Source organism: Piliocolobus tephrosceles, chromosome 16 (assembly GCF_002776525.5).
Source record: "Piliocolobus tephrosceles isolate RC106 chromosome 16, ASM277652v3, whole genome shotgun sequence".
Classification (NCBI taxonomy): Eukaryota; Metazoa; Chordata; class Mammalia; order Primates; family Cercopithecidae; genus Piliocolobus; species Piliocolobus tephrosceles.
Genome location: NC_045449.1, coordinates 57,828,772 through 57,855,099, shown reverse-complemented (window position 1 = coordinate 57,855,099; position 26,328 = coordinate 57,828,772). Strand labels below are relative to the sequence as shown.

General features: G+C 45.8%; 2 protein-coding genes across 8 annotated transcripts in view; both read left to right on the top strand.

Annotated features, from left to right (window-relative positions):
• The window catches only part of ERN1 (endoplasmic reticulum to nucleus signaling 1), a 91,998-nt gene extending 86,820 nt beyond the window's left edge, over positions 1 to 5,178 (top strand). For both annotated transcript variants that reach the window (XM_023212065.1, XM_023212063.2), the window contains one exon: positions 130 to 5,178. In XM_023212065.1, coding sequence (XP_023067833.1) covers positions 130 to 342 — 213 coding nt within the window. In that variant the 3' untranslated portion in view covers positions 343 to 5,178. The remainder of the gene's footprint in view (positions 1 to 129) is intronic.
• Positions 5,179 to 20,315: 15,137 nt separating this feature from the next.
• The window catches only part of ICAM2 (intercellular adhesion molecule 2), a 19,105-nt gene continuing 13,092 nt past the window's right edge, over positions 20,316 to 26,328 (top strand). For 3 of the 6 annotated variants that reach the window (XM_023212066.2, XM_023212068.1, XM_023212069.1), the window contains exon 1: positions 20,328 to 20,552. The gene's annotated coding sequence lies outside the window, so the exon portion shown is untranslated. Of the gene's footprint in view, positions 20,553 to 26,328 lie in introns of all 6 variants that reach the window. The other 3 variants (XM_023212067.1, XM_023212071.1, XM_023212070.1) reach the window with 2 other exon arrangements.

Here is a 26,328-nt window from a genome sequence, read left to right as displayed (position 1 = left end):
TTCTTTACCAAAAACCAACCAACACTCATATTCTTTCTCTTCCTTGCATGATGAAAGGGTGTTTTGCCAACATTTCCCAAGCCTTCTAACCCCTTTCTAACCTCTCAAGCTTTCCAACTCTCTTTGCAGAAGCACCACTACCGGGAACTGCCTGCAGAGGTGCGGGAGACACTGGGTTCCCTCCCTGACGACTTCGTGTGCTACTTCACGTCTCGCTTCCCCCACCTCCTCGCACACACCTACCGGGCCATGGAGCTGTGCAGCCACGAGAGACTCTTCCAGCCCTACTACTTCCACAGGCCCCCAGAGCCCCAGCCCCCAGTGACTCCAGACGCCCTCTGAGCAAGGGCGGCCCCTCTGTTCTGGTGGCCCCAGCTGTGACTGAGGGCCTGGTCACCACGATTAGAGCCTGACACCTCCTGGCTTTGCAGGGAGACCAGGCTTCCCAAACCAAGTGCCTTGAGCTGCCTGCTCTGCAGCCCACAGAGGACAGTGCTGACCCCAGGAAGTGGGAGAAGTGGCCCCTCGTGACCTACAGGGAGCTGGGAAGATGCTGGCCCTAAAAGCCTTACAGTCAGGATGTCTGCAAAGGAGAACCTCAAAGACAGCGCGAGTAGCACCCCCAACCGTCTACTGGATAAACTTGCTTCAGACTTTTTTTTTTAATTCCTGCTTAATGTCAGTCTATGGGCCTTTCAGGAAGGGGGAGGAGGGAATCCTGCATTTTGCTTGCGTGCTGGGGCAGCTAGGCTGAGACGCACCAAGTGCAGCCTTCACTGGAGACCGGACTTGAGTGGTGGGGGATGCTGACAAGGAGGATGGAGTTCAGAGGGTGTCGTCCTGTGGTATGAGATGCCTCATTGATCACAGATGTGCCCAGAGTAGCCCAGGTCACTGTTAACTAGTGTTTCTACAGAGGCAGCAGGAGCCGTGAGCATGAGGCATGGCATCAGGGACCGGTGAGCTATGCATGCCAGCAGGTGGAGTCATGTCTGCAGGTCTCAGAAATGAAGAGGCTGCTGTGTTCTGGAGGTAGTCCTGGCCCAGTGCCAGCGGCCAGAACAGTGGCCTTTGGTGGATGTGCCCTGGGCCATCTGGAGGTGGTGCTCAGGAGTGCTTGGGGCAAGAGGTAAAGAGTTCCCTGGCCTTCAAGGAGAGCAGCTAAGACCCAGACAGGGGCTAGCCTTCAGGACCAGAGGGAGGCTGCCGAATGGGACCCTCCTGGTCACCAGGAGAAAGCCCTGGGCCAGCGAGTAGTCAGTCAGCCTCCTTCGTCCCCAAGGCTGGTGGAACAAGAGGCTCATGGTGAGTCAGGGCCAGGGTGGGCAGCCAAGGCCAGGGTCACCGTGTGCTTCATGGGCCAGCTGTTTTGTTTTTCTTGGCAAATTTTAATAACTATATTTTAATTATACTGTAGAATGCTATATCAGCATGAGTAAGCTAAACTTGAAGCTTACTTGTGAAGAATAAATAGATAGAATATATCTTCTATTCTTTTGTGGTACCAAAAATCACCATCCCCTCAAGAAAGAGTGTTCATGTATAGAACATTCTCTAATGCTGAAGAGTAAAACATTATAGCAACACTATGTAAATATAGTGAACAGTCTCTAGATTATATTTGTGCCATACTGTTTTTTTCTAAACTTAACATAATTTTTAGCTTTCGTTTCCATCAAAACTTTTGTCTTTTCTCTCCCAAGAGCCTTAGAGGTTAAAATGCAATCAGCCTACCATGTAAGGAGATGTTGTCTGTGTACTTTCTCCAGCCAGTTGGGGGATCATTGCGGCTCAGGCCTGGTGAACTCAGAGACTCCATTCAGTATTAAGAATGGGATTGTTGAATTTTACTCACTCACAGAGAAATCACTGTTTCTTCATGTTGTAAGATGTTTTCTGTTTGTGTATTTGTATCATGGTTACTCATCTAAAGCTCTTACTCTGCCTTTATAGAATTCAGTTCCCTTCCTTTCATCATAGCTAAAGTGACTTTTGTGCCTACTATTAACATGATCCTACATCCTTAAATCTCATTGATTACCTCACTTAGGCCTTGGAACATTGGCCCTTGGTCGGTGTCCTTGGCGTCTTCTAAGCAAGGCTGGGCACTTTTCAGAAACGTGGCCAGACTGCGTTTCCTGCTGCTCAGTGCCGCGTGCCAGGTGGTCTGAGACTGCTCCCCACACGGCTGCAAGGCGCTTTACCTGTGGCTTTGGCAGTAACCCGAGAGAGGATCAGAAGGTGGAGAAGCTGCCACGAGTGATTTAGCAGGACTGCCACAGGGACTGCCCCCCACCTCGTTCTCAGCGCAGATTTTCTCTTTGGGAGTACCCAGGTGATTTCTAGTGGCCCAGTTTTGTGTCATCTCCCTGCTTTAGCCCTACTTGCCTAGAGACAACTGTTTCAAATGCCTTTTCTGCTTATACTAGTTTCTAACCACCCAGATTTCTCAAAACCATTTATTCAATGTGTTTTATTTGAGCACTCACTATATTGTGCTAGGCAGGATATAGGGTGCTGGAGATACAGCGATGAACAAGACAGGCAAAACTTCTGCTTTCCTGAAACTTGTGATGAGAGACAACAATAAAAAAGTGTTGCTACCACAAAGAAACCGAAGTGTGTGGGGAACGGCACGTGTTTGCGGTTTGCATCTCTTCTGTCCCAGAATCCCAGGGATCTGGTCCAATCACCTCTGGTCTCTCCTCTTAGTCACCTTTAGGAGCCCAGGTTCCCGTCCATCCTCTGGGGGGTTTGTTTGAAGAGATCTCGTGTGGGTACTTGTCATGAAAACACCTTGGGCATCATCTGGTGTATCCAGTTCTAGTCTCGAGAATTCTGGTTTCCTACTGTGCTCAGCAAGTGGAAAGGTCTTTTCAGGCCAGAACAGCTCTGCACCATCGCGTGTCATGTTGCATCTTAGCTGTTTGATCTGTAGTTCAGGTTATGGGACTTCTCCAATCCTGGAAGGCTGTTGAGCTTTTTAGAAATACTGTACGCTATCTTCATCTTTAAGATGGAACTTGGTCACATCTGTTAAGAATCCAAAGGACACTATGACTTATTTAAATCTTGTCTTGAACCTTGTATTGAACCTCTGTTGGGCACGTGTGCCAGAATTTCTCTTGTTGTTTCTCAAGTCTTTTTAATTTCAGTTTTTTTGTTTGTTTGAGACAGATTCTCGCTCTGTTGCCCAGGCTGGAGTGCAGTGGCACGATCTCTGCTCACTGCAACCTCCGCCTCCCGGGTTCAAGTGATTCTCCTGCCTCAGCCTCCTGAGTAGCTGTGATTACCAGTGTGTGCCACCATGCCCAGCTAATTTTTTTTGTATTTTTTTTTAGTAGAGACAGGGTTTCACTGTGTTACCCAGGATAGTCTCAATCTCCTAACCTTGTGATCCGCCTGCCTCGGCCTCCCAAAGTGCTGGGATTACAGGCACGAGCCACCGTGCCTGGCCTAATTTCAGTTTTTGAAGTGTCCACAAGTCATGAGGCACCAAAACATTTTCACTTGAGGAGCATTGGTATTCCCTGATTAGCCATGAAGCAATCTAGCAGCTGAAGTGTGATATCCTGGGTGCGCAGGTGTTCTGCCTCCCACTGTGTTCTCAGGGCAGTGGTGGTCAGAGGCCCTTCCAAGGAGACATCACTCTGATCAGTTACAGATAGATGTTCTGGAAGATCTGCGGGTGAGTAGATCCAGCAGACTTTCTTCCCACCAACTCTAGAATAAAGGGCCTTATCAGAGTTGACTCTGAGCCTTTGGTAAGGTTTTGTGTGCATGTGATTCAGTTATCTTTGGCAATTCTTTCTCGCTGCAGTGAGAGAGATTAATTGGTTGCTGATCAAACCGCTCGTGCAGATGGGGGGACCTTTGAATTGTACGGCTTTCTCATCTTGACTGCTTTCTTTTCAGGCAGTTGGACTTTGGCCAGGTTTGGCTTTCCCAGAGCCGTTTCTTTCTCTATCCTTTCCTTGGATCCTCGTGGTGTGCCCATTGGATCCTCGGCCTTGTGATCCTCTGGGAAGGGGGGCCAGTTCCACTTTTGCAGCCTTCTGTGCTGGAAGAGAAGTCCAGTGTCCTAGAAGGAGCCTCTTTAAGTTCCCCGTTTCGCTTTCTCTCTCTGCTCTTTTAGTGTCTGAGATTGCCTTTCTTTGAATTTCCCAGCGTTTCTTTTCCTTGTTCCTTCCCTCACCATCTGGAGTCATTTTGGTTGACTGTGTCCTGGCTTTGGCTTCTCCTGGCAGGAAGTCATCAGGTATCCTCTCCAGGTGAGCCGAAATTCCACCCTCCCAGGTTGGACATCATCTTTTAAACCCAATGGTCTACTCCCCTCCTCTACTTTGTTATCTTTATGAAACAGTGATTTCCCATGAGTAACCCTGGTTCTTTTTGTACCAGCGCTTAAATCCTTTCTGTAGACATTGGAAAACCACAAAGAACATGACTGCAATGAGCCTCCCACTGGAGCAGCCTTAACCAACACTTTGGCCAAAGCCCCCCACCTCCCCTGTGTACTGTGTATGTGTTTGGTGGATACAGTATTCCTTTTCAGTGTCCCTAAAGCTGTGACGGGGAGTCCCCACTTACCTAGAAAGCATTACCAGTCACCTACTCTGCATTCTCAGATGCAAACCTTGTGTAGTGTTCTTTTTGCAATGACCTATTTATTTAACCTATTTATATTTATTTAATTTTTACTCTGAAATGTATCCAGTTACAATTGTACTTGCTTAAAGCACATCAGATTTGTTTACCCCTGACCATTTTAAAACTGGAAAAGTGATACTGTATCCTTCCATGGGACGGATGCTTTACAGTAGTGTCATTAAAGGGTGATTAATTTGGTCGGGGTAAAATGTTAATTTTTAGGTGATTTTTAAGAATTCTGTGCCATTGTGTCTTCTGCGTGGATGGTTAATTGTTTAATTGGTATGTATTAATTGTGTGATACAGTCTTCTTTGTGGAACCCAAAATCCTCTTTTTAGCTTTATGTTTTATAAACTGCCAGATTGTACAAGTTTTATGTGTATTTTTAAAGCTTGAAGACACATGAGGGTCATTATCTAAGTTAAACAGCCTATTTTTGTACCTCCTGTACAGTTTTATAATTCTGCCGATTGATGGCGGCATCTTATGTCGAGCCAACCACAATAAAGGTAGTTTTAGATTTTGGAGTCAGGCTCATTTTCTTAAAGATTCAAATACCATTCTCAGACAGGCTGTGCTCACTGTCCTCTTGGGTAGCCGGGGCTGGACTATGAGTCCTTTGCAGCTGGCTCGGCTGGTGGGGGATGGGTGTCCTCATGTCCACAGTGGGGTCCAGGGACTGGGACACCCTCCATGGTGGCTGTGTGTCAGAAAAGCGTCTTTGAAACCTTGCAGGAAGTTCCCAAAAGTATTGATTTGGGCTGAATTCCAGGAAGGTGGCATCTGGGACAGACACGCCACGTGCTAAGAATTGGGCTTCAAAGCAGAGTTTGGGGCATGGATACAGTAGGTAGGATACTGGACCAGGAAACCCAGGAGGGGAGAAATGCCATTGAGGCCAACAAGGGCGGGGAGTGCCCCAAAGAGCGGGTTAGCAGCATGTGGAATGAGCTCAGCTGACGTCTGCTTGGACTTTGCGATCCTCCCAACACACCTGCTCCTTCCCCTGTGCCCTCTCTATGGACAGGTGAGGCTCCACTTGCTCTTGCAGTGCCAGGCCGGGGGCAGCTTACAAGGGAGGACCCCAAGGGCCCACCCACCCCAGGACAGCTTAGCGGGGGCTGCACCCAGCCTGGCTCCTGCCCTCCACAAGCTCCACCAGCCACTACCCCATCCGGCTCCCTTCATGCCTTACAGGGCACCAGGAGCAACCCTGAGACCTCTGGACACACACCTCCTCTGAGATGCAGTCTTGGACACAGCCAACTGCAAGGGCGAATGAAGGGCGGCGGCGAGGTGTCATTGTGTCACCAGTAGAGGGTTGTGACTGCAAGTTGCCCAGGTTCTTGGCATTTTGAACAAATAATGGACAAAATGCCCAGAAAAGCACAGAAAGAAGCAACAAAAAAACAAAAGGGATTTATTGAAAACAAAAGTACACTCCACAGTGTGGGAGCCGACCTGAGCAGCGGCTCCAGGGCCCGGATACAGAATCTTCTTGGGTCCAAACACCCCCTTAGAAGTTTCCCATTGGCCACTTTATGCTCACCTCAGGTAAATGAAGTGGTAGCCCGCAATCAGTGGGTTGCAGACAGCTGCCAACCAGAGGCTTAAGTTACTAAGGTCACACCCCTGTGCAAACATCTGATTGGTTGCCAAAAGCAACCAATTAGGGATGAATTTACAAAGTTATATTTCTGTGCAAATGAAGACTCAGTCTGCAATCAGTTCATTGGTTGTGGACAGAAAAGATCAAAGGGAGTAGCCTCTGGTCCTTTTGTTACTTAGGCATGGAAAGTTAGGGTTTTCCTTTCGATTTAGTTCTAGGGAGTCGGTGTGAAACACCCTTAGGTTCCCTGCCTCCAGACTCTATTCTCCTGCCTCAGTTGGCTGCCTTGTCTCACTTCATGCGGCAGTGTGGGGAAAAGAAAGAGATCAGCCTGTTACTGTGTCTATATAGAAGGAAGTAGACATAAGAGACTCCATTTAGTTCTGTATTTGAAATGCTGTTAATCTGTGACCCTACCCCCAACTTTGTCCTTGCAAGAGACATGTTTGAAGGTGATTTAAGGTTAAAAGGATATTGGGCTGTGCAGGATGTGTCTTTGTTAAACAAGTACCTGAAAGAAGCTTGACGGTTAAAAATCTGCCCCTCCCTGAGATTGGAACATCTCCGGGTAATATGCATTGTGTGTCTTGTTTACTGAGTAAGGAGAAAACACATTTAGGAATAAGGTGGGACTTGCTGGAGCAATACTGCTAAAAGGTTTATGGAGATGTCGCATATACATCTCAAGGCACAGCATTTTCCTTTAAACTTATTCATGTTACAAGGATTTGTTCATATGTCTTACTGCCGATTTCCTCCCTACAATAATCCTATTGTCCAGCCACTCCCTTATCCTTTTAATGATAAAGATAATTCTCAATAAATACTAAGGGAACTCAGAGGCCGGTGCCAGTGTGGGTCCTCTGAAAACACAGCACTGGTCCCCTGGGTCCCGCTTTTCTTTCTCTATACTTTGTCTCTGTATTACTTCCTTTTCTCAAGTCTCTCGTGCCACCTAACGAGAAGCACCCACAGGTGTGGAGGGGCAGGCCACCCCTTCACGGCAGCAGAGACAGCTCTTGGATTCTCACCAGGGCTGGGACTGAGTCTTGAAATGCTCCAGGCCTAGGAGGAGGGCAGGCCCGACCTGGGTGTATTTCTGGGGCCTGGGGACAATTGTCAAAGATGGGGCATGGAGGTGGGGTCTGCAGCTTTGCATGCCAAGTCCGTACTGGACTGCAAAAATGTTCTTTTCCAGATGTTTGATCCATTTCATAAAATATAGCTGGCTAGGTGTGCACACATCTGTATTCCGTCAGTGTCCTTGTTCATACTACCTGGGTATCTGTTCCAGTAGTCACTTCCATGCGTCACTCCCAGATCCTCGTGACAGCTACCTCACCTGTCTGCCTTTCCACAGCGGGCCAGGAACCCATGCTGGAGCGTCCTGTGCCTTGGGGAAATCCCCAATGACCTTATTCCTCTCTCCGCAGACCAGTGTTTCCTTCGCCATTGAAAACATTTAAGATCTTTCACTTTAGCAAGAGACTGACCAGACCCTGTGCCAAGGCCAATAAACAAATCATGAGCCCACCTATCTCCAGGCCAGTTGCTGTGGGCCGAGGGTCAGGGCTGATGAGAACGTAGCAGCCCTGGAAGACCTACCCTTGAAGGCTGAGGGAGCTGAAAGGCTGAAGAAAGAGGCTGACAAATCCAGTTTTCTAAGAAACATTTAATAGGGACATAGAGATAGAAGCCATGTCTCAGGCGGCCATCAGATGAGGGGGTGGATCCCTGCACTGCTACCCTCCAGACTCAGGGCTTATATACCACTGGGGATTTGCCTAAGGACCGGGATTTGCCTAAGTACCAGGATTTAGGGTAAGTTTGCAATAACATCAACCTTTTTTGACCTAAAGGTAAGTACGTGAAAGTAGAAATCTTAGAAGTATTCCCGGAACTAGGGTTAATCGAGGTCAACATGTGGGATCAGCATCCAAGCTAGAGTAGCTTTAGCCCCCACAGTGGGGGTTGAGGGGCAGGACTGGCCAGACAGTAACTGAGTAGACTTGGCCTCTGAGAGGTTTGGCTGGTCAGTGCCGTAAGTGGCGACTGTTGCGTTCTTCCCTTTCCTCTCATCCCTATGCCTCTTGAAACTGCTCTTTCTCTTCCCAGCCCAGCTCCCCTACTGGTTAAAATCACAGAGGTGGTCTTGGAGTTGCTTCCAGGTGACACAAAGCTGGAAAGAGTAATCACCACCAGGACTATGGCCTAGTGAACTTTCTGGAGGATAAGCAGAAGCTGGAATGCTGAGCCAAGACGCGGAGGATGACAGGGAGGCCTGCTTCCATGTTAAAGAGAAAGTGATTGGGTGAGGGCGGGCTGGGGGAGCCTGTCACTGACCAACAGTGGCCAGGAGAGGCCTGGCGCTCCAGTCCCATGTCCCTACTGAGCCTGATGTTCCCTAACAATGGGGCTGAGGACTGAGATGGGGCCATGAGAGGTGATGTGACAGTGGAGGAGAAGACGGTGACAGGGTCAGGGGTTGGAGGGTTGTATGTTGATGGAAGAAAAGGCCATGGAACTGGAAAAGGCCAGGAAGTGGACTCTTTCCAAGACTCTGGGCTTAAGTAATCCTCCTGCTTCAGCCTCCTGAGCAGCTGGGACTATAGGTGAGTGCCACCATACCCGGCTAATTAAAACATTTTTTTGTAGAGACGGGGGTCTCACTTACGTTGCCCAGGCTGGTCCTAAGCTCTGGAGCACAAGCGATCCTCCCCTCTTGGCCTCCCAAAGTGCTGGAATTAGAGGCCTAAGCCACCTTGCCTGGCCGACATTTTCGAATACAGTATAAAAGAATTTAGGCCGGGCGCAGTGGCTCAAGCCTGTAATCCCAGCACTTTGGGAGGCCGAGATGGGCCGATCACGAGGTCAGGAGATCGAGATCATCCTGGCTAACACGGTGAAACCCCGTCTCTACTAAAAAAAATACAAAAAAACTAGCCGGGCGATGTGGCGGGCGCCTGTAGTCCCAGTTACTCGGGAGGCTGAGGCAGGAGAATGCCGTGAACCCAGGAGGCGGAGCTTGCAGTGAGCTGAGATCCGGCCACTGCACTCCAGCCTGGGTGACAGAGCCAGACTCCGTCTCAAAAAAAAAAAAGAATTTAAAAAGATTACCACCCACAAACCCATAACAAAGGAATTACTGGCAGATACATAGTAACAAAAAGGAATTCAGGAGAAGGCAGTGGGATACTAAGACCCACGATGGTAAGTATAGAAATTTGTTTGTTTTAGAGACAATCTCACTGTGTCATCCAGGCTGGAGCACAGTGACCCAATCATAGCTCACTGCTGCCTCGAACCCCTGGGCTCAAGTGATCCTCCTGCCTCAGCCTCCCAAGTAGTTGGGATTACAGACCTATGCAACCCACCTGGCTAATTTTTTCATTTTTATTGTTTGTGGAGATAGGGTCTAAAACTCCTGGGCTCAAGCGATCCTCCCACCTTGTCTCCTGAAGCTCTGAGATTGGAGGCATGAGCTCCTGCGCCTAATAAAATTATTTACAATTAAGTATTTTCATTAATTTCTCTTTGAAAACTTCCCCCTCCCAAATTTGAGTCTAAAATTCCCAAATATGTAGGGAGAGGGGTGCTGAGGTTTGGCAGATATCTGCAAAGGCTCTTGACCTGCTTGGTGGGAGGTTATAGATAATGGTCAACTGTAGACATGGTGAAACAATGAGTTTAAGTAGGCAGGTTAAGTGAGGAGTGACTGACTGCAGGACAGATAGAACCTTTCAAATTACTGGGGCCAGGTGAGGAATGGAACAACAAAATTCAACCGACTATGTGAAAGAGGAAAAACCTGGTAAACAAGAAAAGTACAAATGTAGTCTAAAGGAAAACTTCAAATGACAGAAGTCAATGGCATAAACTCACCTATCGAAGTGCAGCAATTCTCAGGCTGGACTCTTTAAATTTAAACTTCTAAAAGTGTTTGAATGAGTAATTTATGCTTAGGATTCAAAAGTCCAAAACGAGGCCGGGCGTGGTGGCTCATGCCTGTAATCCCAGCACTTTGGGAGGCTGAGGCTGGCGGATCATGAGGTTAGGAGATCGAGACCATCCTGGCCAACAGGGTGAAACCCCGTCTCTACTAAAAATACAAAAAATTAGCTGCGTGTGATGGCAGGTGCCTGCAGGCCCAGCTACTCGGGAGGCTGAGGCAGGAGAATGGTGTGAACCCACGAGGCGGAGCTTGCAGCGAGGTGAGATCGCGACACTGCACTCCAGCCCGGGCGACAGAGCAAGACTCCATCTCAAAAAAAAAAAAAAGGTCCAAAACGATAAAAAGGTGAAATGCCTCCCTCTCCCCTCCCTGGCCCCTTCTGGTAAATCCACCACTGAAGTAGACTGTCTCCTTTGGATTCTAGAGTATCCTTACAGTCGTTGTTTAAGCAAACATGACTTCATATTCTTTCCTCCCATTTTTTATGCACATACTATGCACACCAGTCTGAATCTTGCTTTTTTTTCTCTTTAGCAATATGCCATTTTAAAAGTTAAGGTACAGGCCGGGCGAGGTGGCTCAAGCCTGTAATCCCAGCACGTTGGAAGGCCGAGACGGGCGGATCACGAGGTCAGGAGATCGAGACCATCCTGGCTAACCCGGGGAAACCCCGTCTACTAAAAAAACACAAAAAAGTAGCCGGGCAAGGTGGCGGGCGCCTGTAGTCCCAGCTACTCGGGAGGCTGAGGCAGGAGAATGGCGTAAACCCAGAGAGGCGGGGCTTGCAGTGAGCTGAGATCCGGCCACTGCACCCCAGCCTGGGTGACAGAGCGAGACTCCGTCTCAAAAAATAAATAAATAAATAAATAAATAAATACATACATACATACATAAATAAAAGTTAAGGTATAAAGCTGGGTACGGTGGCACACACCTGTAGTCCCAGGTACTCGAGAGGATGAGGCAGGAGTGTCACTTGAGCCCAGAAGTTCAAGGCCAGCATGGGCAACATAGTGAAACCCTGTCTCTTAAAAAAAAATGAAAGGTTAGGAGGCTGAGCTGGGAGGATTACTTGAGCCCAGGAGTTCAAGACCAGTCTGGACAACATGAAAAAAACCCCACCTCTACCAAAAATAATAATAATAATAATACAGAAATTGGCCAGGCATGGTACGCACACCTGTAGTCCCACTCCTCAGGAGGCTGCAGTGGGAGGGTCACTTGAGCCTAGGTGAGCTGAGGTTGCACCACTGCACTCCAGCCTGGACAACAAAGACAGACCCTGTCTCCAAAAAAAAGGAAAGAAAAATTAAGATATAATTTACATATAGTAAAATGCATAGATCTTAAATGTGTAACTTGACGATTTTTACATACATTATAAGAACCAGTATAACCACCTCCCAGATCTAGATCTAGACATTGAGCATTTCCACCTCCCCAGAAGGTCCTCTTTTGCCCCTTTCGGTCCAAACACACTCTCCATTCCCCGGGGGGTAACCACCCCTCTGGCTTCCATCACCATAGATTAGATCCATCTCTTACTCTTCATAGAAATGGAAGCATGCAATATGTTCTCTTTGTGTCTGACTTCTTTGACTCAATATTGTTTGAGATCATCCATGTCTTTGGGTATATTAGTTATTTGTTCTTTGTTATGTAGCATTTCATTGTATGAATATGCCATACTTTACCTGTTGGTGGACATTTGAATTATCAGTTTTAGCTATTATGAATAAGGTAATTATGAACATTCTTGTATATACTTTTTTTTTTTGAGACAGAGTCTTGCTCTGTCGTCTAGACTGGAGTACGGTGGCTTGATCTCAGCTCACTGCAACCTCCGCCTCCTGGGTTCAAGCAATTCTCCTGCCTAAACCTCCTAAGTAGCTTGGATTACAGGTGCATGTCACCACGCCTGGCTAATTTTTTGTATTTTTAGTAGAGACGGGATTTCACCATGTTGGTCAGTCTGGTCTCAAATGCCTGACCTCGTGATCTTCCTGCCTTGCCTCCCAAAGTGCTGGTATTATAGGTGTGAGCCACCATGCCCAGCCGTATATATCTTTTTATTGTATACCTTAACAATATTCTTGAAGATCCTTCCATATCAGCACATAGGTGCTAAAATTTTTTCATTGTCTAGTATCCCTTTGTATGAATATATAATAATTTACTCATCCATCCTTTAGTGATAGAGGTTTAGGTTGTTTTCAGTCTTTGGATATTACAAATGATGGGCCAATAGGCTGGGTCCAGTGGATCATGCCTATAATCCTAGCACTTTAGGAGGCTGAGGCAGGTGGATCGTTTGAGCCCAGGAGTTTGAGACCAGCCAGGGCAACATGGCAAAACCTTGTCTCTACAAAAAATAAAAAAATTAGCCAGGTTTGGTGGCAGGTGCCTATAGTCCCAACTACTCTGGAGGCTGAGGTGGGAGGATCACCTGAGTTCGGGAGGTCAAGGCTGTGGTGAGCCATGATCATGCCACTGCACTCCAGCCTGGGTGACAGAGTGAGACCCTGTCTCAAAAAAAAAAAAAAAAAAAAAAAAAAAAAAAGCCAACAACAACGAAAACACACACACACACACAAAACACAGAAAGAGAGATGGGAGGAAAACTCAACACTGTAAAGATGTCATACACGACTTCAATAAAAGTCTAAATAGGTTTCTTGTAGAACTGCATAAAGAACAATAACCGATGATTAGGAGAGCTCTGGAAAAGAATAATATTAGGGCATTATCCTTCCAAATGCTATAATATTATAATTAAGACAATGTGGACCAGACACAATGGTTCACACCTGTAATCCCAGCACTTTGGGAGGCCAAGGCGGATGGATTGCTTGAGCCCAGGAGTTCAAGACCAGCCTGGGCAACATAGGGAGACCTCGTCTCTACAAAAAAATACAAAAATTAGCCGGTGTGGTGGTTGAGGTGAAAGGAGGCTGGAGAGGCCCAGGCTCCTGTGAACCATGATGGTTCTACTGCATTCCAGCCTGGGCAACAGAGTGAGACCCTGTCTCAAAAAATATTTTAAAAAATAAATACATAGAAAAAGATACGTCAAACAAATGTTAACAAAATGCTGGTTTAGCAATACCAATCAGATTCTATAGAACTCGGACAAGATCAGGCATGTTCAGAGTGCTATGGCTGTAGACAGAATTCAAAAAGAAAACGATTGAATGGGACAGAAAAAGATAGTTCATTTTTATTAAAAAAAACTGAATAGAACATACCAGGCATGAACCTTACACATCTAACAACATAGCTTCAAAATATATAAGGCAGAAACTGAACTACAAGGAAAAATTTTCAACAATGGATATTTTAACCATCTTTGTCACTTATCAAATAGACCCCCAAAAATGTAAGATGTGGAAGATTTGTACAGCACAATTAGCAAGACTGATGAAATAAATGGTAAAATCTTTTCATATTCAGTAAGTGGGGTCCGGAAATACAACTGCATGACTTGCGGAGCTGCCTTATTTTGAGGTTAACGAGAGGCCTTGCAGAGCCTGCACAGCCGGGGTTCCCCCTCAGCCCAGGCCCGCTAGGTTTGGTGCCACCTGGTGGCAGTTGTCTCCTCCAGACTAAATCACTTACCTTTACAAGGTGGAATACATTTTTACTTGTATTTATTTGTATTTATATATTTTTTGAGACAAGGTCTTGCTCTGTTGCCCCCCTAGGCTGGAGTGCAGTGATGGGATCACAGCTTCCTACAGCCTCAACCTCCTGGGTTCAAGGTGATCCTCCCACCTCCGCCTCCTGAGTAGCTGGGACTACAGGCATGTGCCACCATGCCCAGCTAATTTTTAAATTCTTTTTCAGAGATGAGGTCTCATTCTGTTGACCAGGCTGGTCTCAAACTTCTGTGCTCAAGCAGTCTACCTGTGTTGGCCTCCCAAAGTGCTGGAATTACAGGCATGAACCATTGCACCTGACCAGAATATGGTGTTTTGTTTTTTTTTAAATTTTCTTTGTGCCTAGTTCAGATTGTCTTTCATGAATATGAATTGCTTTAAGAATAAAAAACTACATTTTTCTAAGCCCCTACCCTTCTTGTCTACAACATGAAGAAACCAGTTTGAATGATCCCTAAGATTTCTCTAGCTACACAGACCTATGAGTTGGCACCAAAAGAGCCTCCCAGCTCTTGACATTGGCTGCACCAACTCTCCTGGTTTAGAGCTGCATCTGCTCCAGGGCCCTCAAGCTTGTGGCCTGGGCTGAATCATCCTCTGCTCTGGGCCTGTCATTGCTTCCCAGGCCTTTCCCATCTCAGGAAAATTTCCTCCAGTGTTATCCTCTCCCTCTCTCAGCCCCAGGTCTAATTCATTCCTTACCTTTTTTTTTTTTTTTGAGACAGAGTCTCGCTCTGTTGCCCAGGCTGGAGTGCAGTGGTGTGATCTCTGCTCACTGCAACCTCCACCTCCTGGGTTCAAGTGATTCCCCTGCCTCAGCCTCCCTCGTAGCTGGGATTCCAGGCACGCGCCACAACCCCCGGCTAATTATTGTATTTTTAGTAGAGACAGGGTTTCACTATGTTGGCCAGGCTGGTCTTGAACTCCTAACAGGTGATCTGCCCACCTCGGCCTCCCAAAGTGCTGGGATTACAGGCCTGAGCCACCGCACCTGAGCATCCCCTACTATTGTAGAACAAATTACTCATCTCTTTGCTCATCATTTTCCTCCCGAAGATTTGGACTCATCAGTTGACTCATTTAGGGCAATTTCCCAAAGTTTATGCCTCCAAATATTAGTTCCAAGAGCTATTCAATTATTTAAAAGGGCTCAATCACCAAATCTAGGAAATGCTGGATTAAAAAAAGTTTCATATTTACTGCAAGACTTTTCAGAGGCCTTTAACATGACAACAACATATTCTCCAAGAGGAGATACAACACTTTTATCTCCAATTATTGCCTTTGATTTTTAAAAAATCAACAAAGGAAGGATGTTTGTTATGTCAAAGATAATGCTATATTTTCACCAAATCTTTTTGCATTTTCCTTTTTCTGGGTACTCAGGAAGACAACACTCCCAGCCACCACTGCAGTTAGGTTGGAGCCATGTGACTAATTCTGGCCAATGGGAGTGGAAGCGACATGGTTGCTTCTGAGCCACAGTCTTGAGGAGCAGAACACGCTCCCCCAGCACCTTCTCACTTGGACACAGTGATGGGCGATTGTCGAGGCCTCCCAGCTACTCGGGAGGATGAGGCGCGAGAATCGCTTCAACCCAGACAGCAGATGTTACAGTGAGCCAAGATCGCGCCACTGCGCTCCAGTCTGGGCTACAGAACGAGACTCCGTCTCAAAAAAAAAAAAAAAAAAAAAAAAAAAAAAAAAAAAAAAAAAAAAAAGAAAGAAAGAAAGAAAAGAAAAGAAAAAGAAAATAAAAGTGTGTGGCACCTCCTGATCCTCTTGCACCTGCTTTCACCGTGTGATGCATCTGCTTCCTCTTTGCCTTCTGCCATGATCGGGAGCTTCCTGAGGCCTTCCCAGAAGCAGATGCTGCTAGGCTTCCTGTACAGCCTGCAGAACTGTGAGCCAAAGAAACGTCTTTCTTTATAAGTTACCCAGTCTGAGGTATTCCTTTACAGCAATGCAAGAACGGCCCACCTCCTTCCTCCGGGGCTGCAAAGGGAAGAAACTGAGGGATAAAGAAGAAAGATGGTGAAAAGAAAAACATTTTAAAACCACAGCTACTGCTTAGCACACTTGCTCCTCCCCTTCCACAGGTGAACCATGCCGGACTCTCGATGTGGCAGAGTAGGGAAATATTTATTTATTTATTAGATGGCGTTCTGCTCTGTGGCCCAGGCTGGAGTGCAGTGGGGTGATCTCGGCTCACTGCATCCTCTGCCTCCTGGGTTCAAGGGATTCTTCTGCCTCAGCCTCCCAAGTAACTGGGACTACAGCCTGTGCCGTGGTGCCCGGCTAATTTTTGCATTTTTAGTACAGACGGGGTTTCACCACATTGGCCAGGCTTATCTCGAACTCCTAACCTTGTGATCTGCCCGCCTCGGCCTCTCAAAGTGCTGGGATTACAGGCGTAAGCCACCGCGCCCGGCCCAAATTGATTTTAAAAAAACAAAACAACAACAACAACAACAACAACAAAAACTCATCTCTCTCTTGGATTTTGCCTCTGCTCGTTGCTCTGGCATCTTTCCTAAGGAAACCGTTTATTTCGCCACCTGAGTTCCTAGTAAAGCATCGCAGTTTTATTCTCGCGTTTGGAGAAAAGCTTAGACCAAGAAAAATGGCAGCTGGCAGGTGCCTTCACGTCCAGGGTTTCCAGAAAGAAGACATCTCTTCTCCGCAGAGACCCTCCCACGCTCTCCCTCCCTCAAATTAGTGCATCTACATAGACCGCCCTCCTTATAAACAGTCTCTCAGGGCATCCTAGTCCATTGCAAATCTACATGTGATTGATTGCAGAATCGTAAGGAATGCGCCAATTGCGGGGCGTCGTGTCTTTTAGGGGAGCTGCTCACTTTGGCCACTAGGTGGCGCGCGGTGCAGCCCCCCCCCCCCCGCCCCGCCTGCTCCTCCCGAGCCTGAGCGTTCAGCGTGTCTGCCGCCTCGGCCCCACTCCGCAGGGGGCGCTGATGAGATGAGGCTGAGGTCCGGGAAGACGGCAAGGGCTTGGTTTTGTAAACAACTCCATTCCTCACTCGCTGATGAGTTTTCTAAGTGATGCATATTCACAACTTTGTCCCATCCAAGGACCCAAGAATTAACACATTACATAATATGGACAGCCCCTCCTGTCCAATGGGCATGATTTTGGGGTCTGATATTCTGTGGATCTGTGCAATAGTCAACACACGTGCTGGGGTGTCCTTGGACACAGCCTACAAGGACACAGAGAGATGCACGTCCAGGCACCAACTCACAATAACCACAAACTTTGTTGAGTGCTTCCGTGTACCAGGCCATCAGCCAGTGTTTTACAAATCATCACACTTTCCTCCCAGAAGCCCTCGGAGGGGGTATCTGAAGGGGGCGAGAGGGTCTCTCCAGTATGAAAGCTCACATGTTGAGTCCCAGCTGCCCGGATTTGAATCTCGGCTCAGCCTCTTGCTGGCTGTGTGCCAGCTACTCTACCATGTCTCAGTTTCTTCATCTGCAAGAGGGATAACAACAGTATCGACTCAAGCTTGTTATGAGGATGAAATGGGATGATACTGTAGAGTGCTTAGAACAGCGTGTGGCATATGTAGTAAGCACGTCACAAACGTTGGCTATTATTATTACCCCATTTTGCAGATAAGCAAACTGAAGGTCAGAGAGGTCACGCAACTTGCTCAAGGTCACACAGCCTTATCATTCCACTCTGCCAGACTGAGCTCACAGTCTCTATTAGTCAGTCTATAGTCTGGTGATACCTCTAGTTTCTACTTGTGGTTTTGATGAGCTGGTTGCTATGTAAATTGAAAACACTTTCTTATTCCGCTAAAACAGTGTGGTCCTCATTTCTAAGAAGTTCCCAGGTGATGCTGGTGCCAGCAGCAACAGCATCACCTGGGAACTTCTTAGAAATGCAAGAAAAATCTCAGGCCTCCCTCCAGACCTACTACTCAGGAACTCTAGGGATGGGGCCCGGTGGGCTGTTGCAGCAAGCCCCCCAGTGATCCTGACACACTTTCAAGTTTGAAAACCCTTGCTATAAAATATGTGTCTCATAAAACTAAGTTGCTAGCTTACATTCAATAAACATTTACCTAGCATGATCTTGGCAGTTCAAAGAGGAATGTGCCAGAAACCAAGCAAAGAAGAAAAAGAAATAAATGGAAATGGAAAGTGATCTACTCAGAAGCCACAAAGTTGAGGGAGGAGGTTTACAGAGTGGAATTTGGCCCAAATGATGCCTGAGTAAGTACGTAAAGGGGTCTCAACTCTGGCTACCCAGCAGAACAGCAGGACTGTGTGTGCAGCTCTCAAAGTGGGTACACAGGGTAATCTGCAAGTTCTGGGTGGATCTAGCACCTGGATTGTTAAAAGTTGCATAGATGGCCAGCGTTCATACTTTCTGCTTGTTTGTACAAAGTCACTCTTCTAGAGTAATTGTTGTAATATTGCCAGGCAAGGTGGCAGGTCTGATAAGATTTGATGGAGTGATGGCTCTTAGTCGCTAATAAGAGGCTTTCGTGGAGTGGCATGTCACAGCCAGGGAAGGCTCAGCTCTGTGATCTTCGCCTGCCTCACTTGGGGGACCAGAAGGCAGCTTGTCCTGGAACTGCCTCATTCACAGAAGGCCTCAGTGAGTACAGAAACTGCACATTAAAGGGAAGAGTAAGGAAAATAAGATGGCGAATCCTCAAAAATTAAACAAGATTACCTTTTTATTTATTTATTTATTTTTGTAGAAATAGGGTCTCACTTTGTCACCCAGGCTGGTCTTGAAGTCCTAGGCTCAAGCAATTCTCCCATCTCAGCCTCCCAAAGTGCTGGATTTACAGGTGTGACCCACCTACCCCAGCCAGAATTACCACTAAAAAAAAGAAAAAAGGTTAAGATGGTAAATTTTGTTGTGTATATTTTACCATTGTGATCCAGCATTTCCACTTCTGGGTACACACCCTAGAGAATTGAAAGCAGAGTGTTGAGCAGGTATTTGTACAACCCTGTTGATAGCAGCACTACTCACAATAGCCAAAGGTGGAAGCAACACAGGTGTCCATCAGTATACGAATGGACGAACAGAATGCGGCACACTTGCACAATAGGATATTACTCAGCCTTCAAAAGGAAGGCAGTTCTGGCCAAGCATGGTGGTTCATGCCTGTAATCCTAGCACTTTGGGAGGCCTAGGCGGGTGGATCCTTTGAGGTCAGGAGTTCGAGTCCAGCCTGGCCAACATGATAAAACCCCGTCTCCACTAAAAATACAAAAATTAGCCAGGCGGCGTGTGCCTGTAATCCCAGCTACTCAAGAGGCTGAGGCAAGGCCGGGCACAGTGACTCATGACTGTAATTCCAGCACTCTGGGAGGCCGAGGTGGGCGGATTGCCTGAGCTCAAAAGTTTGAGACCAGCCTAGGCAACATGGTGAAACCCCATTCCTGCTAAAATACAAAAGAAATTAGCTGGGTGTGGTGGCACGCACCTGTAGTCCCAGCTACTCAGGAGGTTGAGGCAGGAGAATTGCTTGAACTCAGGAGGCAGAGGTTGCAGTGAGCCGAGATCATAACACTGCACTCCAGCACTCCAACACTCCAGCCTGGGCAACAGAGCGAAACTCCATCTCGAAAACAAAAGAAAGAAAAGAAAAAGAGAGCACTCCAGAGATGGATGGTGGTGACGGTTGCAGAACAATGTGAATGTACTTAGCACCCCTAACTGTACACTTAAAAGTAATTAAAATGGGCCTAGCACGGGGGCTCATTCCCATCATTTGGGAGGCTGAGGTGGGAGGATCGCTTGAGCTCAAGAGTTTGAGACTAGGCTGGGCAACATAAGAAAAACTCTGTCTCTACAAAAACTACAGAAATTAGCCAAGCCTGGTGGCTACACACTTGTAGTCCCAGTCACTTGGGAGGTTGAGGAGGGAGGGTCACTTGAGCTCAGGGGTCGAAGGCTGCCATGAACTGTGATTGTGCCACTGCACTCCAGCCTGGGGGACAAAAGCAAGACACTGTCTTAAAAACAACAACAACAAAAGATTGGCTGGGCGCGGTGGCTCTTGCCTGTAATCCCAGAACTTTGGGAGGCCGAGGCAGGTAGATCACTTGAGGTCAGGAATTCGAGACCAGCCTGGCCAACATGGTGAAACCCCGTCTCTACTAAATATACAAAAATTAGCCGGTCGTGGTGGTGGGTGCCTGTGGACCCAGCTACTCCGTGGGCTGAGGCACAAGAACCACGTGAACTCAGGAGGCGGAGGTTGCAGTGAGCCGAGATCACACCACTGTACTCCAGCTTGGGTGACTGAGACTCAGTCAAAAAAAAAAAATTAAAATGGTAAATTCTGTTGTGTACGTTTTACCACAATTAAAAACAAAAAGGCAGGGTGGGAGTGGAGCTAAATGAGGCTAGTTTAGGGTGGGAACCTGGGCACAGGAAGCACGTCACTTCTGGTCGGGGGGAGGGAGAAGACTGAATAACAAATTGTGAACTGGGCAGCTGTGACACGCGCATCTTGTCACCTTGTCACCAATTTCCTGCCCAGGATCCCAGAGCCGCCCTTGCTGGAGCCCACAGCGGTAAGGTCGAGCTTCTCACTTTCCCTCCAGTGAAGCTTGGCGGCATGGGAAGAATTTTGGCAGAGTCGAGCTCTGAGTTTTAGTGCGTTCCCCTCTCTGGGCGTCAGTTTCTCCCTGGTAAGTACAGGGGCTGGAGAATCCCCAGCACTCCTGTGGCTCGACATCCCGTCCTCCGTGAAGCTCCCGGCCTGCTGGGTCTCCAAGCTCACGCACTTGCCCTGGTGCTCCTTTCCTGATTTGTCTCCGCTCTCTCCTTCCTCTGCTCTGCCATCTTGTTGGCCGATGTAGAAATGTGGGGCTGCCTCCTTATTTAGGGCTATGATCTGGACCATGTGAGCTGAAGCAGAGGGGAAGGCACAGTCCCTGTTCTCCCCGGCAGGCACAGGGGGTTCATAATGAATCTCAGTCGCTCACGTCTTACCTGCCTCGGTTTGAGGGGGTCTTTCCTAACCCATGGCTCCCATTCCCATGAAGCCTCTTCTTTCTAGGCATGTAGAAAGGTCCTTTTTCCCTTTTATTATTTTTTGTGAAATTTACTATGTAACACATAAAAAGCATATGTAACATACATATCATCATACTGCTCAGTAATATACCAAACACCCCCGAAGCTGCCACTCACTCAGCACAAGGTTGGAATATCACCAGACTGCAAACACCACTTATCTGCCTTATTTTATTTTTTTTTTTATTTTTTGAGACGGAGTTTTCATTCTTGTTGCCCAGGCTGCAGTGCAATGGCTCAATCTTAGCTCACTGCAACCTCCACCTGCTGGGTTCAAGCGATTCTCCTGTCTCGGCCTCCCAAGTAGCTGGGACTATATGGGCGCATGCCACCATGCCCAGCTAATTTTTGTATTTTTAGTAGCGACAGGGTTTCACCATGTTGGCCAGGATAGTCTCGATCTCTTGACCTCGTGATCCACCCGCTTCGGCCTCCCAAAATGCTGAGATTACAGGTGTCGGACTCTGCGCCCGGCCACCACTTGTCCACTTTTATGCTACTTGCCTCCCACCCACAGCTATCCACCCTCTGGAATTTTGTGTTTATTGTTCTCTTGATTATTTTTAGGTGCTTTATTACATATGCATATGTATGTATTTATTTACTGAGATGGGGTCACACTATATTGCCCAGGCTGGAGTGCAGTGGCTATTCACAGGCATGATCATGGCACACTACAGCATCGAACTCCTGGGATCCAGTGATCTTCCCACCTCGGCCTCCTGATTAGTTGGGACTATAGTCTTGAACTGCTGTGCCGGTTACCCTATTTATTTTTATTTGATGAAACAGTTATATAGCATTACTGTGTGCTAGGCACTGTTCTAAATGCTTTAAAATATTTACTTATCTTATTTGTTTAATCTGCACAAAAACCCTATGAGGAAGGTACTATTATTGATTCCATTTTGCAGATGAGGAAATTGAGGCACAGAAAGATTAAGTGATTTGCTCAAGGTCACACAGATAGTAAGAAGTAAGGCCAGGCATGTGTGGCTCACGCCTGTAATCCCAGCACTTTGGGAGGCCAAGGCGGGAGGATCACAAGGTCAAGAGATAGAGATAGAGACTATCCTAGCAAACATGGTGAAACCCCATCTCTACTAAATATACAAAAATTAGCTGGATGTGGTGGTGGGCACCTGTAGTTTCAGCCATTCGGGAGGCTGAGGCAGGAGAATAGCTTGAATCCGGGAGGTGGAGGTTGCAGTAAGCCGAGATCGCGCCACTGCACTTCAGCCTGGGCGACTGAATGACACCCCGTCTCAAAAAAATAAAAATAAAAATAAAAGAAGTAAACACAAGGACATGTCTGGTTCTTAGTGTGACAGTGTTTCTAGGGCATACATCTAAGAATGGAATTGTGAGTTACATTTCCAGGGTATAAGAATATTGAGTTTACAAGATAATGCCTAATTATCTCCGAGAGCACCAATATACGCTCTCGTCAGCAATTAGAAGGGTGCCTATTAACCTGTGGCCTCTCCAACAATTGGTCTTGTCAGATTTCTTAACTTTTGCCAATCTAAAGCATATAAAATAATACCTGTCCCATTGTAATTTTAATTTTAATTTCCCTGGCTACTCTTGAGCTAAAGAATCTTTTCACTTCTTTAGACATGCCTCCTTTTCTTTGAAATGTTTGTGTCTTTTTTTTTTTTTTTTTTTTTTTGGAGACAGAGAGTCTCGCTCTGCTACCCTCTGCTACCCAGGCTGGAGTGCAGTGGCGCCATCTCGGCTCACTGCAATCTCCACCTCCTGGGTTCACACCATTCTCCTGCCTCAGACTCCCAAGTAGCAGGGACTACAGGCGCCCGCCAGCACGCCAGGCTAATTTTTTTGTATTTTTAGTAGCGACGGGGTTTCACCATGTTAGCCAGGATGGTCTCAATCTCCTGACCTCGTGCTCCACCCGCCCCGGCCTCCCGAAGTGCTGGGGTCACAGGCGTGAGCCACCATGCTCGGCCTATTTATTTGTGTCCTAGTCAAAGTTACCAGTTGTTGATTTTATTATTGACAATTTTGAGGTCTTGCCCCAAGGATATGGATGTACTCTCCTATATTTTCTTATGAAGATTTTCTCTCACATATAAATCCTTAATCTAAATGGAATTGATTTCTATATTTGGTGTGAGATAGGGATACATTTCGCCCCTTTTTTCTCCATATGGTTAATCAATTGATCCAGCATCATTTAATAGACCCTTCTTTTACCCAGTGATATTCTATGTTATCTTTGCATCAAAGTTTCAAACAAGCATAGGTGTATTTCTGGGCTCTTTATTCTGTTTCATCAGTTAATTTGCCTATACCTACACTAACACCATATTTTACAGAAAGTCCTAATATCTAGCAGAGCAAATCCCTCTCCTTATTCATTTCCTTTAGGAGTGTCTTGGTTCTTTTGTTCTTCCATATACACCTTAAAATCAGCGTTCAGTTTCCATGAACAACCCTATTGGGGTTAATTGGAATTGCACTGACCCTGTAGATCAGTTACAGAATAATTTACATCCTTATAATATTGAATTTCCTATTCATGAACATGTGTTATCTCTCCATCTATTTAGATTGTCTTTAATATTTTTCAATAAAGTATTGCAATTTTCTTACTATAGGTCTTGTAGTTCTAGGTTTTGTTAGTTTTGTTGCTCTACTTCTTTGACTGTTATAAATGATGTATTTTTTAAATTATGTTTTTGTATGTTACTGATACACACAAGAACAACCAATTTTTGAATATTAATCTTTTAGCTAGTTGCCTTGCTAAAATCTCTAATTACTTTGAATCATTTGCCTGATGATTCTTTTGGATTTTCTACCTAGGTAGTCATACCGTATACAAATATTGATGGTTTTGGTAGCCCTTCCTTCCTTCCTTTTCTCCTTCCTTTCCTTTTACCGCAATGTATAAGACCTTTGGTACAATATTAAATAGAGGCAGAAATCATAGTCATCTTTGTCTGTTCCTGATTTTAAAGGAAGTTCTAAGATTTACTCATTAAAAACAATATGTAAGTTTGTGTAAGTTTTCTTTATCAGGTTAAGAACATTTCCTTCTAATTTGCTAAGAGCTTGTATCATAAAAGGGTGTTGAATGTTGTCAATTTTTAAAATCTGTCGATATTATCATATTTTTTTCTTTTTAAACCTGTTAATGTAAGTTTTATTTTGGGCTCCTTTTGCTCTAAAGCAAAATCCTTTGTTCCAAAGCAGAGGCTGAAGCAAGGACTTAGATTCAGATAGGTTATTTTAGAGGTGATTCCAGGAAGCAGGGAGTGAAGGAGCAGGGAAAACAGACAGGAAGGAAGGAAAAGCCCATTTAAAGGAGGGTGACTGATGTTGCAGCTGTAGACGACGGAAGCTTGTTCTGCTGAGACCTCTGACAAAACTACAGGATGTCTCCCAGAGTTGCCCACTGGCAAGAAGGAGGCTGGAAAGTATATCCACTGGCTCCTGTTCCCCCATGGGGTGAGGATCACATTCTAGGGACCTTAACTCTTCCACACCTCTGGGAATCACTAACTGGCAAGTAAATTTTTCCTAAAGCATCGAAGAAGACCCGGAGGCAAAAAGCAAAAAGAAGCTTGGTATAAGTTTGGGAGTAGGTGGAGGGTCACTGGCAGCTTAAAGGGAGTCTAGGCTTGCACAAAATTATCCACTGTAGGGACAGCTGAAATCAGCAGAGGGCAGAAGTGGTATGACACAGAGCACCAAAGTCTACTATTACCAACATAATAAATAATGTTTATAGACATTTCGTCTGTTGTTAAACTATCCTTGCATACCTGAGACAAACCCAACTAGAACATGATGTCTTTTTTTTTTTTTACACTGTCAGATTTGATTTACCAGTATTTTTCTTATAACTGTTGCATTTATAGTCATGAGTGAAACTGGCCTCTAACGTTGCTTTCTCTTCTTGCACTTGTCTTGTTTAGATATTAATGTTACACTGGCCTCATGGAAAGGGTTAATGTTTTCATTTTTTCCATTCTCAGAAAGAGTTTTTATAAAATTAGAATTACTAATCAGGCACAGTGCTGTGTGCCTATAGTCACAGTTACTGGAGAGACTAAGGCAGGAAGATCTCTTGAGCCCAAGAGTTTGAGACTAGCCTGGGCAATATAGCAAAACTCCATTTCTAAAAAACTAAATAAATAATAATAATTTTTTTTAAAGAGTTACCCTGACTTGAACTTCTGCAAAAACCATCTAGACCTGGTATTTTCTTCATGGGAAGATGGTTAAATTCCCATGGTATTTTCTTCATGGGAATTTAACCATCTTTAAATTGTTGATTCAAGTTTTTTTATTTTATTTTATTTTTTTCTTGGAGACACGATCTCACTTTGTTACCTAGGCTAGAATACAGTGGCATAATCTCAGTTTACTGCAGGCTCAACCTCCCAGGCTCAAGCTATCATCCTAACTCTGCCTCCTGAGTAGTTGTGACTAGCTATCATCCTAACTCTGCCTCCTGAGTAGTTGTGACTACAGATGTGTGCCACCACGCCAGGCTAATTTTTGTATTTTTTGTAGAGATGGGTTTTGTCATGTTGCCCAGGATGGTCTCAAACTCTTGGGCTCAAGGCATCTTCCCACCTCAGCCTTCCAAAGTGCTGGGATTACCCGTGAGCACTTTCATGGGATTACCCATGAGCCACCACACCCTGCCCTGATTCAATTTCTTTAATAGTTGTTAGAACCATTTAGGCTTTTTATTTCTTCTTAAATAAGTTTGGTAAGTTATATTTTTCTGAGACTTGATCTGCTTTGATTCCTATGTTGTAGCCTAACGTTTTTATAGTCTTCTTTATTTTTCATTGTGGTAAAATACACATAACATAAAATGTACCAAATAACCATTTTTAAGCGTACACTTCAGCAATTAATGTTAAGTACGTTCTCATTGTTTTGCAGCCCATCTTCAGAACTTTTTCCATCTGGCAAAACCAAAACTAAACGCATTTAAAGGATTCTCATTTCCTCTCTTCCACAGCCCCTGGCGACTACTGTTTCAGTTTCTGTTTCCATAAATTTGTATAGTTTTCTTTCTTCTCATGTTTATGTTTCCATTTACATTCCTAATCATGTTTACGCGTGCCTTCTTTTTCGTTATATATCGATTTCATTGGAGACTTGCCTATCCTATTGAGTTTTGTAGGGAAGGGTTTTTTAAAAAACATTTTTATTTTAATAGAGAGATAATATCTCACTATGTTGCCCAGGCTGGTCTCAAGCCCCTGAGCTCAGGTGATCCACCCGCCTTGGCCTCCCAGAGTGCTGGGATTATAGGCATGAGTCACCACGCCTGGCCATCAGACTTTTCCTTTTTTCTTTCCTTCCTTCCTTCCTTTCCTTCCTTCCTTCCTTCCTTCCTTCCTT